Here is a 21,729-nt window from a genome sequence, read left to right as displayed (position 1 = left end):
CTCCGTGAGGTGGTCACCAAGAAGAGGCTCGTGCACTTCCATAGACAAGAACCAGTTCCATCCTCGCGGAATCCCCGCAAACCCCGTTCGCGTGCAGCTCTCTACTCCAACTTACGGTTGGAGATTGCCTGCGATAGGCCCCGCCCCTACAGCTTTCCTTCTCCATCCGGTGTGTCCACCCCCCCTCTGACACAACTTCCTGTTTCGGGCTGTTAGGTCACGGAGGGAGGGAGAGAACGAGTTGCTGCCTGTGTGAGGAGGGACCAGGCCACCGTAGAAGGAAAGCAGCAGGACTGTTGGTGGGCAATCTCAGGTATGAGTTTGAGATGGTAGAATGGATTGGGGGGCAGGGGAGACATTTTAGACCGAGGAGAGCAGAAGAGAGAATGACGGTAGACCATGGGAAGGGGAGACCGCCCCCCCCCCCCCCCCCGAATGTGTTGCTTGGCCTGGGAGAGTAGCCGAATGCGTGTGTGACTTAGTATTTCCGGTACTTACTGGTTCAGGTTTGACAGTTGGGACGAGGGGCGTGGGGAGAGTGGCTGTAGAATGCCATTTGTGGATTTCTACATGCGAGGAGTGGCCTAGTGGTTAGAGTGGTGGACTTTGTTCCTGGGGAACTGGGTTCGATTCCCACTGCAGGCACAGGCAGCTCCTTGTGACTCTGGGCAAGTCACTTAACCCTCCATTGACCCATGTAAGCCGCATTGAGCCTGCCATGAGTGGGAAAGCGCAGGGTACAAATGTAACAAAAATAAAATAGATACTATTGGAGATTCTACATGGAATGTTGCTACTATTGGAGATTCTACATGGAATGTTGCTATTCCACTAGCAACATTCCATGTAGAAGGCTGCGCAGGCTTCTGTTTCTGTGAGTCTGACGTCCTGCACGTATGTGCAGGACGTCAGACTCACAGAAGCAGAAGCCTGCGCAGCCACATTGGTGATCTGCAAGGGCCGACTTCTACATGGAATGTTGCTAGTGGAATAGCAACATTCCATGTAGAATCTCAAATAGTAGCAACAGTGGAGGAGTGGCCTAGTGGTTAGGGTGGTGGACTTTGGTCCTGGGGAACTGAGGAACTGAGTTTGATTCCCACTTCAGGCACAGGCAGCTCCTTGTGACTCTGGGCAAGTCACTTAACCCTCCATTGCCCCAGGTACATATAATATATAATATGTAAACCCCATAGAAAGGCAGCAGCATATCAAGTCCCAGTTCCCTTTCCCTATTTCAGTTTCTACATGGAATGTTGCTACTAGTGGAGATTCTAGATGGAATGTTGCTACTATTTGAGATTCTACATGGAATGTTAATGTTGCTATTCCACTCTTCTGCTCAACGATTCTTACTGTGGCCCTGCCATATGATCTTCATCCTACCACACCACATTGTACTTGTTCACACCGGAATCGGTAAATGCCATTCCAGTACCATGTAAGCCACATATATGAATGGATCCTAAGGAGCTTAGCCAAGATTGGGTGGCAGAGCCGGTGGCGGGATGCGGGGATAGTGCTGGGCAGACTTATACGGTCTGTGCCAGAGCCGGTGGTGGGAGGAGGGGCTGATGGTTGGGAGGCGGGGATAGTGCTGGGCAGACTTACACAGTCTGTGCCCTGAAGAGGACAGGTACAAATCAAGGTAAGGTATACACAAAAGTAGCACATATGAGTTTATCTTGTTGGGCAGACTGGATGGACCATGCAGGTCTTTTTCTGCCGTCATCTACTATGTTACATTGAGCCTGCAAAGAGGTGGGAAAATGTGGCTTACAAATGTAACAAATAAATATGGGAGAGTATCTCTGAGAATGAATAATTATGCAGTATAACAATGTTTCCCAAGTGCGGTCCTTGAGTACCCCTTGCCAGTCAGGCTTTCAGAATATCTGCAATGAATATGCTTGAAAGAGATTTGCATATAATGGAGGCAGTGTATGAAAATCAAGTTCATGCATATTCATTGTGGATATCCAGAAAACCTGACTGGCAAGGGGGTACTCCAGGACTGGACTTGGGAAACACTGCAATAGAGCAGAATGAAGCACCATCAGTCATGTCTTTTCCCGGTGGTTGGGAGGCAGGGGTGGTGGTTGGGAGGTGAGGATAGTGCTGGGCAGACTTATACGGTCTGTGCCAGAGCCGGTGGTGGGCAGCGGGACTGGTGGTTCGGAGGCAGGGATAGTGCTGGGCAGACTTATACGGTCTGTGCCAGAGCCGGTGGTGGGCAGCGGGACTGGTGGTTCGGAGGCAGGGATAGTGCTGGATAGACTTATACAGTCTGTGCCAGAGCCGGTGGTTGGGAGGCGGGGCTGGTGGTTGGGAGGTGGGGATAGTGCTGGGCAGACTTATACGGTCTGTGCCAGAGCCGGTGGTGGGCAGCGGGACTGGTGGTTCGGAGGCAGGGATAGTGCTGGGCAGACTTATACGGTCTGTGCCAGAGCCGGTGGTGGGCAGCGGGACTGGTGGTTCGGAGGCAGGGATAGTGCTGGATAGACTTGTACGGTCTGTGCCAGAGCCGGTGGTTGGGAGGCAGGGCTGGTGGTTGGGAGGTGAGGATAGTGCTGGGCAGACTTATACGGTCTGTGCCAGAGCTGGTGGTTGGGAGGAGGGGCTGGTGGTTGGGAGGCGGGGATAGAGCTGGGCAGACTATACGGTCTGTGCCCTGAAGAGCACAGGTACAAATCAAAGTAGGGTATACACAAAAAGTAGCAAATATGAGTTATCTTGTTGGGCAGACTGGATGGACCGTGCAGGTCTTTTTCTGCCGTCATCTACTATATGTATATTATGTCTTTCTCTTTTCTATGTCTCAAGCTCTTGCCGCTCATTTTAATATAGAAAATATTTTAACTGATATTTGCAGACCAGGATTGTGTCCTAGAAGATGTTTCTTGATATTAGGTTGGGATTTCTCGTCTTCATGGGTGAAATATTCAGTTTCTTGTAGTAAACTTGTGCAGTTGTACTTTATAAACCTGACATGGCTATGTTTCACCAAATAGGCTACATCAAGGGATTACCAAACACTAACAAAGGGTAAATCAAAGCTTTCCCTTGCTAGTAATTGCACGTCCAAGAGTGGAGGAGTGGCCTAGTGGTTAGGGTGGTGGACTTTGGTCCTGGGGAACTGAGGAACTGAGTTCGATTCCCAGCACAGGCAGCTCCTTGTGACTTTGGGCAAGTCACTTAACCCTCCATTGCCCCATGTAAGCCGCATTGAGCCTGCCATGAGTGGGAAAGCGCAGGGCACAAATGTAACAAAAATAAAATAGATACTATTGGAGATTCTACATGGAATGTTGCTACTATTGGAGATTCTACATGGAATGTTGCTATTCCACTAGCAACATTCCATGTAGAAGGCTGCGCAGGCTTCTGTTTCTGTGAGTCTGATTTCTGTTTCTGTGTGTCTGATGTCCTGCACATACGTGCAGGACGTCAGACTCACAGAAGCAGAAGCCTGCGCGGCCACATTGGTGTTCTGCAAGGGCCGACCTCTACATGGAATGTTACTAGTGGAATAGCAACATTCCATGTAGAATCTCAAATAGTAGCAACAGTGGAGGAGTGGCCTAGTGGTTAGGGTGGTGGGCTTTGGTCCTGAGGAACTGAGTTCGATTCCCACTTCAGGCACAGGCAGCTCCTTGTGACTCTGGGCAAGTCACTTAACCCTCCATTGCCCCATGTAAGCCGCATTGAGCCTGCCATGAGTAGGAAAGCGCGGGGTACAAATGTAACAAAAATAAAATAGATACTACTGGAGATTCTACATGGAATGTTGCTACTATTGGAGATTCTACATGGAATGTTGCTATTCCACTAGCAACATTCCATGTAGAAGACTGCGCAGGCTTCTGTTTCTGTGTGTCTGATTTCTGTTTCTGTGTGTCTGATGTCCTGCACGTACGTGCAGGACGTCAGACTCACAGAAGCAGAAGCCTGCGCGGCCACATTGGTGATCTGCAAGGGCCGACCTCTACATGGAATGTTACTAGTGGAATAGCAACATTCCATGTAGAATCTCAAATAGTAGCAACAGTGGAGGAGTGGCCTAGTGGTTAGGGTGGTGGACTTTGGTCCTGAGGAACTGAGTTTGATTCCCACCTCAGGCACAGGCAGCTCCTTGTGACTCTGGGCAAGTCACTTAACCCTCTATTGGGGCAAGTCACTTAACCCTCTATTGCCCCATGTAAGCCACATTGAGCCTGCCATGAGTGGGAAAGCGCGGGGTACAAATGTAACAAAAATAAAATAATAAACAGCAGCTCCTGAAAAGCAACAAATGTAGGGACAGTGTCACTGCTCCTCACTTCACTTCCCCAACTGTATCCTGGAAGATGTGTCTTGATATTAGGTTGGGATTTGTGGTCTTTATGGGTGAAAAAGCCAGTTACTTATAGTAAAACTTGTAAAAACATGTTAAGTAGCAGATGGTGCCCTGATAGAATCTCAAAAGTTTATACGTTACTGAGATCATCTAGGTATAGCATAAGTAAATATTTAAGACCTGACACATACTTGTTTTTTTTTTTGTTTCTTACAGTTTGTGAAAATGCCTAAAAAAAAGACTGGTGCGCGGAAGAAAGCTGAACATCGCAGGGAACGTGAAAAGCAGCTAAGAGCATCAAGAGGGCATGTAGATTTGGCTAAACATCCTTGCAATGCATCAATGGTAAGCGCGTGCCCACTTAACTAGGCTTGCATTGCGATTAAAATTTGTAATCACGAGATTAGAGGTATGTTGTAATCGCAATGAAAGCTATTTTGAAATGCAGCCCTAAAAAAAACAAAAAGTAATGAAAAGATAAATACAAATTGAAAAATTACAAATTAAAGAATCTAAAACAGCTTGTAAAATAGCTATAAACAGCCTTACAGTTTTCACAGCCTACTTCAGAAAAGCAAACCTAAAAATAACTGGACGTTATTACAGTACAGTCTCGATTATCTGACATAAATGGGACCGATCCGTTGTTGGATAAAATAGAAAACAATGATAACCCTGCAAACAATGCATAAACAAAGGCATAGAGTTCCTGGTTTAAAAAAAATTGTTTATTAACAACACTTTAGCAGGGTTCCGTGTCCAAAACAAATTGTCTCGGGTGTGAAACTTCCCTTTGGAGTCCGTTGGAAAATGGAAAGAGAAGCCAGGTTGATACAGTGACCTCACCCGGAGGGGGGGAGGGGGTCTGTCGGATGTTCTGGAAAGTTGGATAATTGAGACTGCACTGAATTTAATAAACCCAGCTGTGAAATACTGGATTCACTTTTATGGAATGTCGTCACTTTCCCTCCCCTTCCGACTCCCAACCCCTCCTTCCATCTCCCCAAACCACATCAGCACCCATCTTCCCTTTTTTTCCCCACCAGTAAGAGGAACCAAGCAAGTAGCATTACCTGCTACCTCTGTTTGAAATCAGAATCTTATTGGGCCCTGTAGTCTCGCCCCATGTGGTTCTGACTTTATGAGGAAGCTGACAGAGCACGCAACAGTGTGACAGGTAAAGAGCACTGTTTGATGACTCACCTTGCTGATGGGAGGCCATGTTGAGAGGCCAGGGGAGCAGGGGTTAGAGAGAGCAAAACGAGTGCAGGCAGATGGATTTTCATGGTAAACCTGAAGATCTGTCAGGACACGCTGTGGATTGCACAAGCATATGGCTGGGGTGTTCTAGGACTGATCCTGCCTAAACTCTGGGAGATGGACAAGCTGCCTTTTTTTCAGGCCTTTTCAGCCCTGTTTTTAATTGATTTTACACTGTTTTGATGAGAGAAGAGAGTAGTTTCAATGTGATATTCATGGTCTTCTTGGTAGTCCAATATCACATATATGGATAGTCATACAGACGCATAGTTACTAAGCTGAGTAAAATATCGCTTTTTATTGCAGCTTAATTTACAACAGTACCACATGTTGGTGGTTCCTGTGGTAAATAAAGAACATAACCTGCAAGCTGCATTATTCTGCTCCCAGGAGGGTGGAGTTTAAAATGTGCTGAATGGACCCCCTCGTCCCCTCTCCTGCTTCTAGAGGTTTCACTGGTATCTAGCAGCTGGGGTAGGTGCTATCCCCGGTCATTCCTTCCCCATTAGGCTCCAGGTTCAGAATGGTACCGGTTGATCCCTTGTGATATTACCCATAGGGATCCAGCTGACAAATAAGGGCCACATGGCACATTTTAAACTTTGGACACTTGGTGATGATTGCAATGTTAGCATTTCAGTGCTACTGGGAGATAAACTTCAAACTGGCCTTATTTTTCCATGAATAACCAACACAGCTTGTGAAGTTTCATGCAGTCTTAGTTAGTTATTTTAGGTGCATAATGAGGTGCTTTGCATTTTGTATATTGGTATTATGTAATGTGTGTTACGGTAAATTAATAATGCACAATTTTGCCCATTTGCAAGCTTTAAAATATAAAACGTCTGCTTATTCTTTTAATGTGTTAATAACTAAACCCTCCCTGTAATCTCCTGCACAGATCAGTCTCCATGTAGACAGGCCTAGTGACCTACATTCAGGTCATAGTCACATCAACTTATAATTTACATGAAAATGATAAACTTTTACATACCTTTTGAAGCTGCTTGATTTTATTTACATCTGCTTAATATGATGTTTTGTGTTTTCATTTTTAGGAATGTGATAAATGCCAAAGGTAAGTTTTTTTTTTTTTGTTTTTTGTTTTTTTTGGGGCGGGGGGGTTGTTTTGTAAAAAAAAAAAAAACCCTGTATTTAAAGGTAGGGTGTTAGAAACATTCTGGAGAACTCTGGGAAGACAATTTCAAATAAAGGGGTATGAAATGGAAGAATTCTGGTAGCGTACCTAATGGGTTGGAAGGGTTAGTGGGTCTTATTTGATCTGTAACCTGATTAGTTTTCCTTTGAATGATTTATTGAATGCTTTGTATTGATTTTGTGTTATAATGTGGTGATATACAGTGAGGTTCTATAAATTGCATATTCTCCATTGATGAGCAGAATTGAGCTAATTAAAGGAGATGATGTCATCTAATGACACCAGGACAGAACTGTTCATATCTAGGGAAAATGTTCTGAGCATGCCTCGCTCTTTCCACCTGCAGCAGGCCTCTGTCTCCTCTGTTTTGTTTTTTTTTTCCACTTTTCTGATCATACATACTAGATTGTTTGGAGAGAGTTCGTGTTTTGTGTTACCAGTGCTACCCTCATCTTTTTTTTCCTTTTTTTTTTTTTTTGAAGATAAGAAAAAATATAATCTTTCCCTTTTTAGGCTTTTTTTAAATCCTCTTTCACCACATAGGCATGGAGCAAGACAAACTAGGATTCTGTACCTGCTCCACCTGCAATAGGAGGATGGTGAACAACCACTATGAGATCTTTGTCATTTGCCTGGGTTCTGCTCAACAACAGCACAACAAGTGTAGAAGGATGTTTCCCAGGGCTGGGAAACGGTGCCTCTTCCATCTTCGCAAACATTGTGAAGCTGAGAAGTACATGTTAAGATGGAGAGTGTTCAGCACAGAAGCTGGTTGGCTTTGCTTAGTCCAGCAGGTCTTCCTTGATTATTGCCTCTGTCCCCTTATGCAGTGGCCAAGAGAACCCTGCCATGAGACAGGACATATTAACGTAGTAGATGATGGCAGGTAAAGACTTGTACGGTCCATCCAGTCTGCCCAACAAGATAAACTCATTACACGTGGTATGTGATAACTTCATGTGTATACCTGACCTTGATTTGTCCTTGCTATTTTCAGGGCACAGATGTAGAAGTCTGTCCAACACTGGCTTTGCTTCCCAATTACCAGTGTTGCCACCCAGTCTCCACTAAGCTTCTGTGGATCCATTCCTTCTAAACAGAATTCCTTTGAGTGGATTCCTTTGAGTTTATCCCATGCATTGTTGAATTCCATTACCATTTTCGTCTCCAACTCCTGCAGGAGGGCATTCCAAGTATCTTATCACATTATTCCTGAGTCTGCCCCCCTTCAACCTCAATTCAAGGAGAGCACAAAACCTTTTTTGAGTAGGCTTGTCTTGCCCAGGATGCATTAGCCATTGACTGGGATTGGTCTCTCTCTCTATGTATATCCTTCCATAACCCTAATAGCCAAAACTGTACAGAAATTTTAAAGAAGCCCAATCTGAGTGCAGTGATTCTCATAATGTTGCACTGGCCTCTACAAAACTAGTTTCCCTTATTTAATTTAATTTATAACCATATTTATAACCCACAAATTTCCAAAATGATTTTGCTCAATGTGGCTTACAAAAGTTACAATGAAAAATGTCAGGGAGAGTAGATGTGCGTTGAGGGCGGGAGCTGGTACTCTTTTAGCTCTATTGTTGGGTATTGTAGTTTGAGAAAACAATTTTTTGAAGAGGTAGGTTTTAAATGTTTGCAAAATATTAAGTACTGGTTCATGCTTCTCAGAGCTTCCTCTAGAGGTTGTCTGCTCAACCTCCACTCAGACTGTGGCTGTGATAGCATGGGATAACTGAGATCTTAACTGAGGAGTGGCCTAGTGGTTAGGGTGGTGGACTTTGGTCCTGGGGAACTGAGGAACTGAGTTCGATTCCCACTTCAGGCACAGGCAGCTCCTTGTGACTCTGGGCAAGTCACTTAACCCTCCATTGCCCCATGTAAGCCGCATTGAGCCTGCCATGAGTGGAAAAGCGCAGGGTACAAATGTAACAAAAAAAAAATTCTATCTAGTGCCAGAGCAACCATGAAGTTGTGAGTAACCTGTTTGTATGGCTGTTTCTGTAGACAGCAGGACTAATCACCCACACAATCCTGCCTGCTTCTGTGAGAATGAACATTGAGCTTTAAACTAAGGAGACCATTGGACTATTGTATATGGGAGTAGCCACACCTGCTTAGAACTTTTTATTAGTTGTCAGCTCCAGGAGAACTGTTCCATTCTGTTGTCATCAGATGTCACCCACTTCTGTATTCTGCTGTCTACGGAGAGCACCTGGTAAAACCATGCAGCTTATACTATATTGGATATAAATACATAAAGTAAATCTGTATGACCAGCACATTCTGTTTTCCTTTACTCAAATGCCAGTAGATTGCTAATTCTGTACCTCAGGGGAATGAGAGAGGGCAAAAGTGAGCGAGGAAAGCAGAGAGCATTCTGAGGCGATGACATTTAAAAAATGGTCAAGATCTGGAAAGATGGACAGAACAGAGAAGCACAATGAGATGCCCCATAGTTGCCAGTTTTAATATCATAGCACATTTTTTTTTCAAATAAAACCATTCAACAGGGTAATTTGGGTTTTGTTTTTTTACTTTTTCTTCCCTTTAATCAAGGCGGCAGAAGAACAGAGCCTTTTGCTACTTTTGCAGTTCTGTACAAAAGTTACCTATTTGCGCACAGTGTGGTAAGTGGAAATTAAATTTTCATTTCTTATTTAGGAAATTTACATTTCAAGATTTTATCATAACAAGTCATTGGTTGCACCACTTTACTTGAAAAGGTTTGATTGGGTCCCAGGTTTGATATTTCACTGAATTCTAACAATCCTGGAGAGTGGTTACATTTGGTTGAATTTAGAAAGTAAGCTGACTATAGGAATCTGTGGAGATACCTACATTACATTTTATCTTTGCTGAAACTTTCACTATAAAATTGGTCTTCCTACATTTAAATAGCTTCCTTGAAATTCCCTGTGTCCCTGCCTGCACCTATGTTAGAAAAAAACACTCGAGTTTTTATGCTATGACTTTTGTTGTTGCTTGTTGATCAGTGTCACCAGGGCCGCTGAGAGGGAGGGACAGGGGGGATAAAATTCCCCGGGCCCCGGCCTCTGGGGGGTGCCCGGTGCCGCCGCCGCTGCAGTCCGGCCCACCCGCCCGCCCTCCGTTGCTCCCTGGCATGAACTTAAGCGCCTCACGTCACCTTCGAAAACGCAGCAAGCAGCAGCAGACCACTCCTTCCTTCTGTGTCCTGCCCTTGCCTGACGTAACCCGTGAGGGCGGGACACAGAAGGAAGGAGTGGTCTGCTGCTGTTTGCTGCGCTTTCGAAGGTGAGGCGCTTAAGGTCTATGCAGAGGGCCCGGGGGTGGAGAGAGGGCCCAGTGGCGGGTGGAGTGGGGCCCAGCGACCTCGGGTGGGTGGGGTGCGGCCTTGTCCCGGGCCTGGCCCAGTCTCTCGGTGGCCCTGAGTGTCACATAGGTGAAAGTAGTTATTGTGTGAGGGCTTTGTGATTTTCTTCCAGTTATTGCTGCTCTTAGGGCTGGAACAGGGAATGCATGGTAGCAACTTAAGGATGTTTAAAGAAAGCACACTCAAAGATTTAAGCCAGGTGAAAGTAGTCATCTGTTTACACAGTAGGATAGAGGTTCCTAACCAGTGTGCTGTAAACATTTTGGCTGACTGCATAGGGAGGTCCACAATAGGTTGTGGCTGACAGCAGTCTTGCTGTTTTCATACCTTCCCTGCCGCAGTGCCTATGATCTGCTGCCATTCATGGAAGCTAGTAAGCAAAGTTCCATACTTAATGCTGCCGTTTCCTCTGCTGGCTTCCTTCTGAAGTCTGAACTGCATGTAGAGAGAGACTAGAGAATCATACAATTAATTTAAGAAGGAAACCAGCAGAGGAGGTGATAGCAGGTAAGAAGTGCTACTAATTGGTTTTGTGCAAGGTGCTCGTGACCTGGAGTGGCTACTGTTAGAAGCAGGATACTGGGCTAGATAGACCCATTGGTCTGAACCAGTATGGCTATTCTTATGTTCGTATGTGTCACTTAGCCTCCTGCCAGTAAGAGGAATTATCTAGGGGGTGAGAGGAAAGGGCAGATGGTTCTGATACCAGCACAGTGGAAAAATAATGCTAATATCAGGTGGGGTGGGTGGGGAGGAATGTCGGGGGCATGTGGGAGGAGGGAAGGTAATGGTGTGAACTTGTTGCTTGTGCTGTAAATTAAAAAAAAAAGTTGGGAGCCACTGCTATGGAATATCATACCCTGAAAAGAGCTCTTGCTGGTATAATTTTGTACCAAAAGCAGGACAGCATTCCTCAGATATATACTTGTGCCCTACTTCTTGTGGTTTAGGAAAGGATCAATGGCTTATAGATCATAAGCTTAATTTAAATCCCACCAAATGTGAAACGCTTCGGATAGCGAGGACATCAGCGCCTCCTCCGTTTGTTCCTAAGATAAATAATAATTTGATTGCTCTTAAGACTTTTATAACATCTCTGGGAGTAATCTTAGATCAACAACTGACCTTTTCCTCTTATATTTCAAAGATAATTCAGAGGTCAATTTACTATTTGAGGAGGATATTGTGGATTCAGGCTTCTTCATTAACATTTTCAAAGCAGAGTGGTGGTTTAAAATTTCCTTTATTCAGAGAAATAAATTGCTAGCAAAAAGAAAGTTCATGAGCCAGACTAATATTAACAATAAATTTATATTCCGCCATTCTCTAAGAAAACTGGGAATTCCCAGGAGATACAAACATTATGCAAAAGAAATGAAATCCTGCTTAACATACATATTCTAATCATAATTTAGAACAAACTCTCTAAAGAAATAGGTCTTAATTTGTTTATGAAACTGACCATAATTAACCTTAGACAACAGTGAATCTTTAATTGCCTTATCCAGACGAACTGCTTGATATGAAAAAAAAGTGTCCTATAATCTGATTCTTCTTAAATTCTTTAAAGGAGGGAAAGTGAAAAAACCCAATGTTCTAGTAACTGTAGATTTTTGCATAAAGACAAAATGATCCAAGAGATATAATGGAAGTAAAACATACATAGTTTTGTAACTAAAGCAGGAAAATTTGAACAATATCCTGGCCTGCACTGGAAACCAATAAAGTTTTTCATAATACGAAGAAACACGATCAGATCTTTTTAGTGAATAAATCAAACGTAATGCAACGTTTTGAATGGTGTGAAATTTCTTTAGTATTTGTTTTGGAGCTTCCAAGTAGGTTGTTACAGTAATCAAGTAAACTTAAGATCACTTCGTAAGTTGCATCAACAAAAATTGATCTTTGTATAAGACTATTGATTTGAACCTCTATGGATAGTTCATTATCTAACCAAACCCCCGATACCTTTATAAATGAAGAAGAGTATTATGATAAAGAAGACATTATATCAGTTTTCATCCATATCTGTGGAATGGCCAATTAACAAGAATTTTCTGAATTTAACTTAAGCTTATACATTTTCATCCACAATTCTAAAGTATTGAGAATACTTTGAAGTTCCTCTAAATGACATGAAATTGAAGAAGTAATAGTAACCATAACATATATAGTAAGTGACGGCAGATAAAGACCTATACAGTCCATCCAGTCTGCCCAACAAGATAAACTTATTTTACATGATATGCGATACTTTATATGTATACTCGAGTTTGATTTGTCCTTGCCATTCTCAGGGCACAGACCGTATAAGTCTGCCCAGCACTCTTCTTGTACTAAAAGTTCTGAAGCTAACGTCGAAGCCCCTTAAAATTTACACTGAAGACCGTAGAAGTCTGCCCAACACTGGTTTTGCTTCCTAATTACCAGCGTCGCCACCCAATCTCTGCTAAGATTCCATGGATCCATTCCTTCTAAACAGGATTCCTTTGTGTTTATCCCACGCATGTTTGTTTTCATCACCACCTCCTGCAGGAGAGCATTCCACGTATCCACCACCCTCTCCGTGAAAAAATACTTCCTGACATTACTCCTGAGTCTGCCTCCCTTCAACCTCAATTCATGTCCTCTAGTTCTACCACCTTCCCATCTCCAGAAAAGGTTTGTTTGCGGATTAATACCTTTCAAATATTTGAACGTCTGTATCATGTCACCCCTGTTTCTCCTTTCCTCCAAAGTATACATGTTCATGTTCAAGTCGGTAAGTCTCTCCTCATATGGTTTGCAACGTAAATCCCATACCATTTTCGTAATTTTTCTTTGCATCGCTTCCAGTCTTTTTACATCCTTAGCTAGGATGAACACAATACTCCAAGTGGGGCCTCACCAACGACTTGTAGAAGGGCATCAACACCTCCTTTTTTTTCTGCTAGTTATACCCCTCTCTATTCAGCCTAGCATCCTTCTGGCCGCGGCCATCGCCTTGTCACATTGTTTCTTCACCTTGAGATCCTCGGACACCAACACCCCAAGGTCTCTCTCCTGAGTCGAGCTTACTAATCTCTCCCCTCCTCTCTGGTATCTCTCGGGTTTCTGCACCCCAAGTGCATCACTCTACACTTTTTGGCATTAAATTTTAACTCAAGTCCAAACACGCAGCCTCCGTGGCTGCAATTATACTACTATTCTGCCAATGCACCCGATGCCACTTAGACCCACAAACGCTCCCACCCTCTCGAGGTGGAGAAAAAAAGGCTTCAGTAATACCTTCCAGCCAGCCTGCATACACAGCTATTTGGCATGGGTTAGGTGTACCATCATTTTGCCTAAAAAAAAACTCCACACATTAGAGGTATTTGAGTGTATATTAAAGAGTCCCAGTGACAAATTGTGCATATAAAGCGGACACAGAATGCCAAAATTCAATCATACAGCTCAGGTGTCGCAGCCCCTCAGCACTTACCTGACACTCCACTCATCCTTGTCAATGTCTCCAGCGCTGTGCTGCCCAATACACCACTGAGTTGAGTCCAGTTCACCCACAGGGAGTCCCCGTTTCGGCAGAAGCTGCCTCAGGGGTTCTACTCCTGCATCCCAATTTCTGAGTCGAAGACACGGCAGGTAACTGACCACAAACGCCATTCCTCCTCTATATATATACTTAATGCTCCACCCCCTTTTTTTTTTTTTTAAATTTGTACCCCGCACTTTTTCCCACTCATGACAGGCGCAATGCGGCAGGCAATGGAGGGTTAAGTGACTTTGTGGTTGAATCCTCCAATCCCACGAACCCAGGGGTCCTGACGTCATTCTCATCATTAGCCGTTATTGAATGTCCCAACGAATTCAAACACCAAATTGCCATCCAAAAATCCAAAAAATAAAAAAGAACAAAAACAATTCTTCAGAATAGAACATGTAATTTCAAAAAAAGAGAATAAAAAAAAAAAATTGTCAAAAAAACGCCGACCACTCCACCCGGATGTTCAACCCGTCCGGTTCCACTGATTCGAAGAAAAAAATCCAATTCTGCTCCATTTGTCTGAGGACCTGACTCTTATTGCCTCTCCTTAAAGATGGTTGAAGTTGCTTAATGACTATACATTGAAAACAATCAAATTGATGCTACTTCTCTTCACAATGCATCACCAAAGGCGCTTCTCACTTCAAATTTTTTAAACCTGAGCGATGCTCCATCAATCTGGTCTTCAAACTTCTAGACATCTGACCAACATAAAGTAAATCACACGGGCATCTGATCACATATACCACCCCCCATGGATTCACATGTCGCATTACTTTTCAACCTGCATCTTTTGCCCGATTTTTGGTGGATGAATGTATCTCCCCCCAGCATGATGTGGCATACAGAGCAATGGCCACATTTCTTATGGCTCCCCATCAAGTTCTGCAGCTTCCTAGGTGTCCACACATCACTCAAACAGCAAGAACCTACCTAACCCTTCACTACCCCAATTGCAAAGGTATAAAATGCCAAATCTTCACATGCCACCAGCCTCTCCTTTATAGGCACACAACTTTGGAACTCACTACCCAAAGACCTGAAACTCACAGAAAACTACCTACAATTCAGAAAAAACCTGAAAACACATCTTTTCAAGAAGTCTTTCCCAACTGGATCTGCCTAAACCCACAGCACCATACATCACGAAAAGTTCAGAAATGGAAAACAATAATATTAACTTCTCTCACAATATGCTAATATATCAACCTAAGCGTTTATTGTACTTCTGTATTATGTGCTAGACTTCTACATGGTCTGTTTGGTAAAGGACTGATCAGTAGAATCCTTAACTACTTCATAAAAATGTATCCTCCTAATGCCATCTTGTAATTCTGCCAACAATAGGAGGCACTGTTACTTGAAGGAAAGCCACATGTATCTGCATACAAGCAAAATTATAGTAATCGGAGTAGTATAGGAACTATCAAGATCTCACACATCTTTTGAAGGGTCTCAGAAGCTTGTGTACTGACGCACATTTTTGGTGTCGTCATTAAAAAGTATTTTTTTCTCCATGATCAATACAGCTGCCTGAGCTGCTTTCCATATGTAAGGAAGTGTGCTGTCTGATAATCTTGTATGTCACTGAGGAGAGGTTTTACTGCTCATGTTTAGCTTCTCGTTTAGAATTTTGGAAGCTCATAGACCACCTATCCTATATAATAAAAAGCACCTCCAGCATTCTGAAGCTGACTCCCTGACACTGTGGCAGTGTAGGTTTCGTAAGTCTGTAGTTCAGCGTTTCATTGGCTCTCACTGTCAACGAAGAACCAATCAGACAGAACGGAACTTGGAGGAGGGAAGTGGAGTGGATTGAATCTCTAACAAACAATCATATACAGGGAGGTACGAACATCAGTGGAGGCAAGTGCACAGAACGGAAGGGAAGACAAACATTTAATCGCTTTGTCACACACAGACATCACACACACACACACAGACATCACACACGCACACACTCAATCACTCTGTGTATCTCTCTCTTACACTGTCTGTAAAACACACTGTCACTCTCAGTCTCTCACATGGGCAACTGTATGTTGCATTCTCATGAGTAAGGAGCTCTTCTGATGTGATTGTTAAACTGATTGAAGGGCCTGAACAAGAAAAACTTTTACCACATTGTAACACAGTTTACACAAAAAATATTGTATATAAAGAAATCTTACACATGTAAACAACAATTATATTCAGAATACAACCGTGGAAACATTAATGGCAGGAACTCATTACATTGCTAGCGCCCGTTTCATTGCGTTAAACGGGCCTTTTTTGATAGTGTTAAATAAGTAAAAATGTAACTAAAAATAGTGGTAACAAACTGCTAGAGTGGTTGTTCTGAACGAAATGCAATGTTTAAAATGACCAAAACTCTGGTTAATGATACTTTCTGTGTTTACTTCCCATGGCCTCATGGGCTGCAGGTTGCCCACCACTGGCCTAAAGGAATGTTCCCTTTTTTGCACTTAAAGGTTGACTGTACAGATTTATTTATTTATTGGGATTTATTAACCGCTTTTATGAAGAGATTCACCTAAGGCAGTGTACAGCAGGTACAGTTTAACATCAAACTTACAATTTTGTTAACAGCATAACAATAGTAAAATAACCAAATATAAACTTAAATACAATAAATGAGGTAAACTTGAAAACAACAAATTGAAGCCTAATAATAGGACTACCATGAAACCGGGTGCAAAATATATTTTTATTTTTGTTACATTTCTACTCTGCACTTTCCCACTCATGACAGGCTTAATGCGGCTTGCATGGGGCAATGGAGGGTTAAGTGACTTGCCCAGAGTCACAAGGAGCTGCCTGTGCCTGAGGTGGGAATCAAACTCAGTTCCTCAGTTCCCCAGGACCAAAGTCCATCACCCTAACCACTAGGCCACTCCTAGTTTTAATAGCACTGAAATTCAAATAGCAGAGATCTAATACAGATGTTTGCCCTGGCTTACATTAGCTTACGAAAGCACTTTGTTTACAACATGAGAGGTGAGGAGAAATGGAGATACTGTCAGACCTTGCGTGTCACGGACCACTTTCAAACCTGCATAGTAGGTAGATAGATGTGTGGAATTACAGGCGTTCTTTGCTGAAAAATTGTTTTCTTTGCACATAAAATTCAGTTACTTAGTTATGTGCAAGTGCAGAATATTTTCCTATTGGTATTAAGAGATAAACCATGTAGGATCAGTTTCTTTTTTGTCTTGTTGCCTTTAAGAGTGTGTTCAGTGTTAGTAAGCTTTTTCATGTGTTGTCTTGTAAAGAATATTGAATCTCTCTTTTTTTTTTTTTTTTTTTAACATTTCTAACTGGCTTTAAGTGGCCCGGTTTTCCGTTGGGGTGGTAATGAGATGCCAAGTGCCTTTTGTGCAGAGGCCTTTCCATAAAACTAGTAAAGCACTGCCATGTAGAAGCTGTTTGGGTCTGAACGGTATGTTTTTTTTTATTTTTTAGCCACTTTCTCTGCTTTGATGCCAATATTTTATTTTTTGTAATGGGGCCGAGCATTGGAATTTGCAGTCTTCCCATGGTGGTTTGGTTCTCATGATATGTGCTCCTTGGTTTTCAGGTAAGACGAAGTGCATGATGAAATCCTCCGACTGCGTCATTAAGCATGCTGGTGTGTACAGCACGGGCCTTGCCATGGTGGTAAGTACATAGAATTGGAATAGCCATTTCCCTGGGCCAGATTCTGAAAAGGCTCCATGCTTTGACTGAGGAGCCCACAAGCTCTAGTGGAAGCGTGTCCAAGTTCATTCTTGGAGGGCTGCAAGCAGACCAGGTTTTCATCCCTAATGACTATGCGTAACCTACTATTTTGGGTATCTCAATTTCAATATAGTTACAACTGTTTCTATACATGAATCACAAGTAACTATGTAATCCAATAATACATTCTTTATTTATTACAAGCTTCATAATATATATATATTTTTTGTTACATTTGTACCCTGCGCTTTCCCACTCATGGCAGGCTCAATGCGGCTTACATGGGGCAATGGAGGGTTAAGTGACTTGCCCAGAGTGACAAGGAGCTGCCTGTGCCTGAAGTGGGAATCAAACTCAGGTCCTCAGTTCCCCAGGACCAAAGTCCACCACCCTTTTAAAACCTTAACACATTTATTCATCATTCATCCCTGCTAATTTAAAAAACATTCAACTCGCTCAAAATACACACAGTTAAGCTTCATACTTTTTCCAATAATTTATCTCTAGCTTCCTTCCGTATATAGATAAATCACATTTATCAATATCAAGGGTACTATACCCAATATTTCTTCCCTATACTAAACTTTTCTCAAATAATCTAAAGAGTATCACTCAAGTTTTAATCTCTAAATTTATTTATTTTTTTTATTTTTGTTACATTTGTACCCCGCGCTTTCCCACTCATGGCAGGCTCAATGCGGCTTACATGGGTCAATGGAGGGTTAAGTGACTTGCCCAGAATCACAAGGAGCTGTCTGTGCCTGAAGTGGGAATCGAACTCAGTTCCCCAGGACCAAAGTCCACCACTAGGCCACTCCTCCACTGTTGCTACTATTTGAGATTCTACATGGAATGTTGCTATTTCACTAGCAACATTCCATGTAGAAGTCGGCCCTTGCAGATCACCAATGTGGCCGCGCAGGCTTCTGCTTCTGTGAGTCTGACGTCCTGCACATACGTGCCTGCGCAGCCTTCTACATGGAATGTTGCTAGTGGAATAGCAACATTCCATGTAGCATCTCCAATAGTAGCAACATTCCATGTAGAATCTCCAATAGTATCTATTTTATTTTTGTTACATTTGTACCCTGCGCTTTCCCACTCATGGCAGGCTCAATGCGGCTTACATGGGGCAATGGAGGGTTAAGTGACTTGCCCAGAGTCACAAAGAGCTGCCTGTGCCTGAAGTGGGAATCAACAGTCCACCACCCTAACCACTAGGCCACTCCTCCACTCCACATGTTATCTTATTAACACTTGAGTCTAAATGACTTCCCCCTTGAAACATTGTCTTGGATTTTCCCCTTAAAACAGTCCAAAATCCGTTAAAGAGGTACTAACTAAATATTGCTCTGCTTATTCTCAGTTATGGAGTTATACAAATTCCAAATCCATTCCAAACGTTTACCAGCTGCTTCTTTCTCACAATGTCTGTATGCTTCAATCCATTCATATGTTCTTTACTGTACCCTTGATATTGATAAATGTAATTGTTATCTATATAAGAAAGGAGGTTGGAGATAAATGGAAAAAGTATGAAGCTTAACTGTGTGTGTTATGAGCGAGCTGAGTAAATGTTTTTTAAATTAGTAGGGATGAATGATGAATAAATGCGTTAAGGTTTTAAAAGAATTTACGAAGCTTGTAATGAATAAATAATATGTTATTGGATTACATAGTTCCTTATGATTCATGTAATGAATATACATGAGAGATCTGCACTCAGATATAGTGGGCATGCAAATCTTTCTCATTCAAATTCATCAGGGGTATCCTGAAAACCTGGCCTGTTTCAGCCCTTGAGAACTGAACTTATTTTTTTATTTTTGTTACATTTGTACCCTGCGCTTTCCCACTGATGGCAGGCTCAATGCGGCTTACATGGGCAATGGAGGGTTAAGTGACTTGCTCAGAGTCACAAGGAGCTGCCTGTGCCTGAACTTGGATAAGCCTGCTTTAGTGGACCATGGAGCTGTAGCAGCATTAGAGACACTCTGCCTGGAAAATAGGAAGTGAAATAATTTTTTCTGTGCAGACAAGTAATAGCTTTATTAAACCAGCATAAAGTTTTTTTTGTGTGTTAAATTTGTTTGGTGTTCCAGAGATAATGATATACCTGAAATTTGGAGCCATGTGTTCCTGTTTTAGACATGGATCCTTTTTTTTTTTTTTTTAAATGTTGATCAAACAAAGGGTATTCAGTCTACAAAGAATCCAGGCTTATAAGTTCTCTGTCCTAAAGCTCTGGTTGTGATAACCTCTCAGTCATATGATCTATATTAACAAACATGAAAGCATTTTGTATAAGTGCTTGATATGAGTTTCTTCTTGTCTGGTGTCTGAATTGCTAGGACTTGGGAATCACTTTAACAAGCTTAAATCATGACATCTTTTGAGACTTGGGGTCCAAGAAAACACAAGGGCAAATGGTCTGCAAGCTCCAAGATGGAAAACAAACGAAGCAGATCGCAAAAATAAAACAGTAATTTATTATTAAAACCTGAAGTTATATATACATAAATAGCCCGACACAGGCCGTGTTTTGCCCGACAGGGCTGCTTCAGGGGCTCTTTTGGCATCTCTGATAGAGCTGTTTTTCTAAATTAATTAATCAAGGTGATCTCCTATGTATGAAATTTTAGTTCATCTCAGCACATATCCAATATTATCAATTAAACTTGTGAGTAAAGGATTGTTGTATAGCCCCTGAAGCAGCCCTGTCGGGCGAAACACGGCCTGTGTCGGGCTATTTATGTATATATAACTTCAGGTTTTAATAATAAATTACTGTTTTATTTTTGCGATCTGCTTCGTTTGTTTTCCATCTTTTGAGACTTGAGCCCAAGAATATAAAGCACAATGACCAATGGAGTGGAGGAGTGGCCTAGTGGTTAGGGTGGTGGACTTTGGTCCTGGGGAACTGGGTTCGATTCCCACTGCAGGCACAGGCAGCTCCTTGTGACTCTGGGCAAGTCACTTAACCCTCCATTGCCCCATGTAAGCCTCATTGAGTCTGCCATGAGTGGGAAAGCGCAGGGTACAAATGTAACAAAAATAAAATAGATACTATTGGAGATTCTACATGGAATGTTGCTATTCCACTAGCAACATTCTATGTAGAAGCCTGTGCGGCCACATTGGTGATCTGCAAGGGCTGACTTCTACGTGGAATGTTGCTACTACTGGAGATTCTACGTGGAATGTTGCTACCATTGGAGATTCTACATGGAATGTTGCTATTCCACTAGCAACATTCCATGTAGAAGGCTGCGCAGGCTTCTGTTTCTGTGAGTCTGACGTCCTGCACGTACGTGCAGGACGTCAGACTCACAGAAGCAGAAGCCTGCGCGGCCACATTGGTGATCTGCAAGGGCCGACTTCTAGTGGAATAGCAACATTCCATGTAGAATCTCCAATAGTAGCAACAGTGGAGGAGTGGCCTAGTGGTTAGGGTGGTGGACTGTTGATTCCCACTTCAGGCACAGGCAGCTCCTTGTGACTCTGGGCAAGTCACTTAACCCTCCATTGCCCCATGTAAGCCGCATTGAGCCTGCCATGAGTGGGAAAGCGCGGGGTACAAATAAAAAAAAAAGTATATTCCTGTAACCTGTTAATATTATGTTTTATTTATCAAACACCAAAGATCTAATGAAATGGAAGACTATAATTATAAATACTACATTAATTGAGCCCGAGCAAAAGCAACTGTATAGTTGCATTTTGCTAATATTTTAATATTTATATTTTATCTTATGTTGGAGTATACAACTACTATAGGTGTTTTGTTTAGGCTCGTTTAACGTGGTTTTATTTATCAGCATATATTTATTTTATTTATTTATTTTAAAATCTTATATATCACTTAATCAACTAAGTGATTTACAAATGAACATACATAATAATGTTTTATAAAACGTAACGTGCAAACAATCATTTATATACAAAATCACAGGTCAGTTCATATTATAATCAAAGGACGTAATATTCCAGAATCTCAATAAAATGCAGCCACAAACAACTGTGTTTTAAGAAGTTTCTTAAATGTCATCATATTACTACAAATCCATAAGTGTCCTGTAAGAGTGTTCCATAGTTGTGTACCTGCAACAATAAAGGAAGAAGTTCTAGTGTCCACATAATGTGTCTGCATTCTTCATTTCACTAGACTAGGAGAGAGATTCATGCACCAATCTGCAGCCACACAGAAGGCACTGTCGCATGAAAATAATAGCAGTCCAAATACAGCAAAGTATGATTTTTGTTTGAATGTTTAAAAAAACGTTTAATTTTTATAGGCTTTGTTAATGTTCAGTGTGATAGTTTGTAAGAGCTAATTTTGTAACCAGTTTTCAGTGGTGGCTTTCAAAATGGCC

At 42.3% G+C, this 21,729-nt stretch overlaps 1 protein-coding gene across 1 annotated transcript in view; it reads left to right on the top strand.

The window, feature by feature from the left end:
* Positions 1-216: 216 nt before the first annotated feature.
* The window catches only part of LOC115461683 (zinc finger protein 330), a 44,014-nt gene continuing 22,501 nt past the window's right edge, over positions 217-21,729 (top strand). The window contains exons 1-5 of the mRNA XM_030191699.1: positions 217-313; positions 4,553-4,681; positions 6,655-6,674; positions 9,318-9,388; positions 17,217-17,296. Of these exons, the coding sequence (XP_030047559.1) occupies positions 4,562-4,681; positions 6,655-6,674; positions 9,318-9,388; positions 17,217-17,296 (291 nt within the window). The 5' untranslated portion in view covers positions 217-313; positions 4,553-4,561. The remainder of the gene's footprint in view (positions 314-4,552; positions 4,682-6,654; positions 6,675-9,317; positions 9,389-17,216; positions 17,297-21,729) is intronic.

This window comes from Microcaecilia unicolor, chromosome 2, assembly GCF_901765095.1.
Source record: "Microcaecilia unicolor chromosome 2, aMicUni1.1, whole genome shotgun sequence".
Classification (NCBI taxonomy): Eukaryota; Metazoa; Chordata; class Amphibia; order Gymnophiona; family Siphonopidae; genus Microcaecilia; species Microcaecilia unicolor.
Note: the sequence above shows the minus strand (reverse complement) of the source record. Positions and strands in the feature narration are given on the sequence as shown.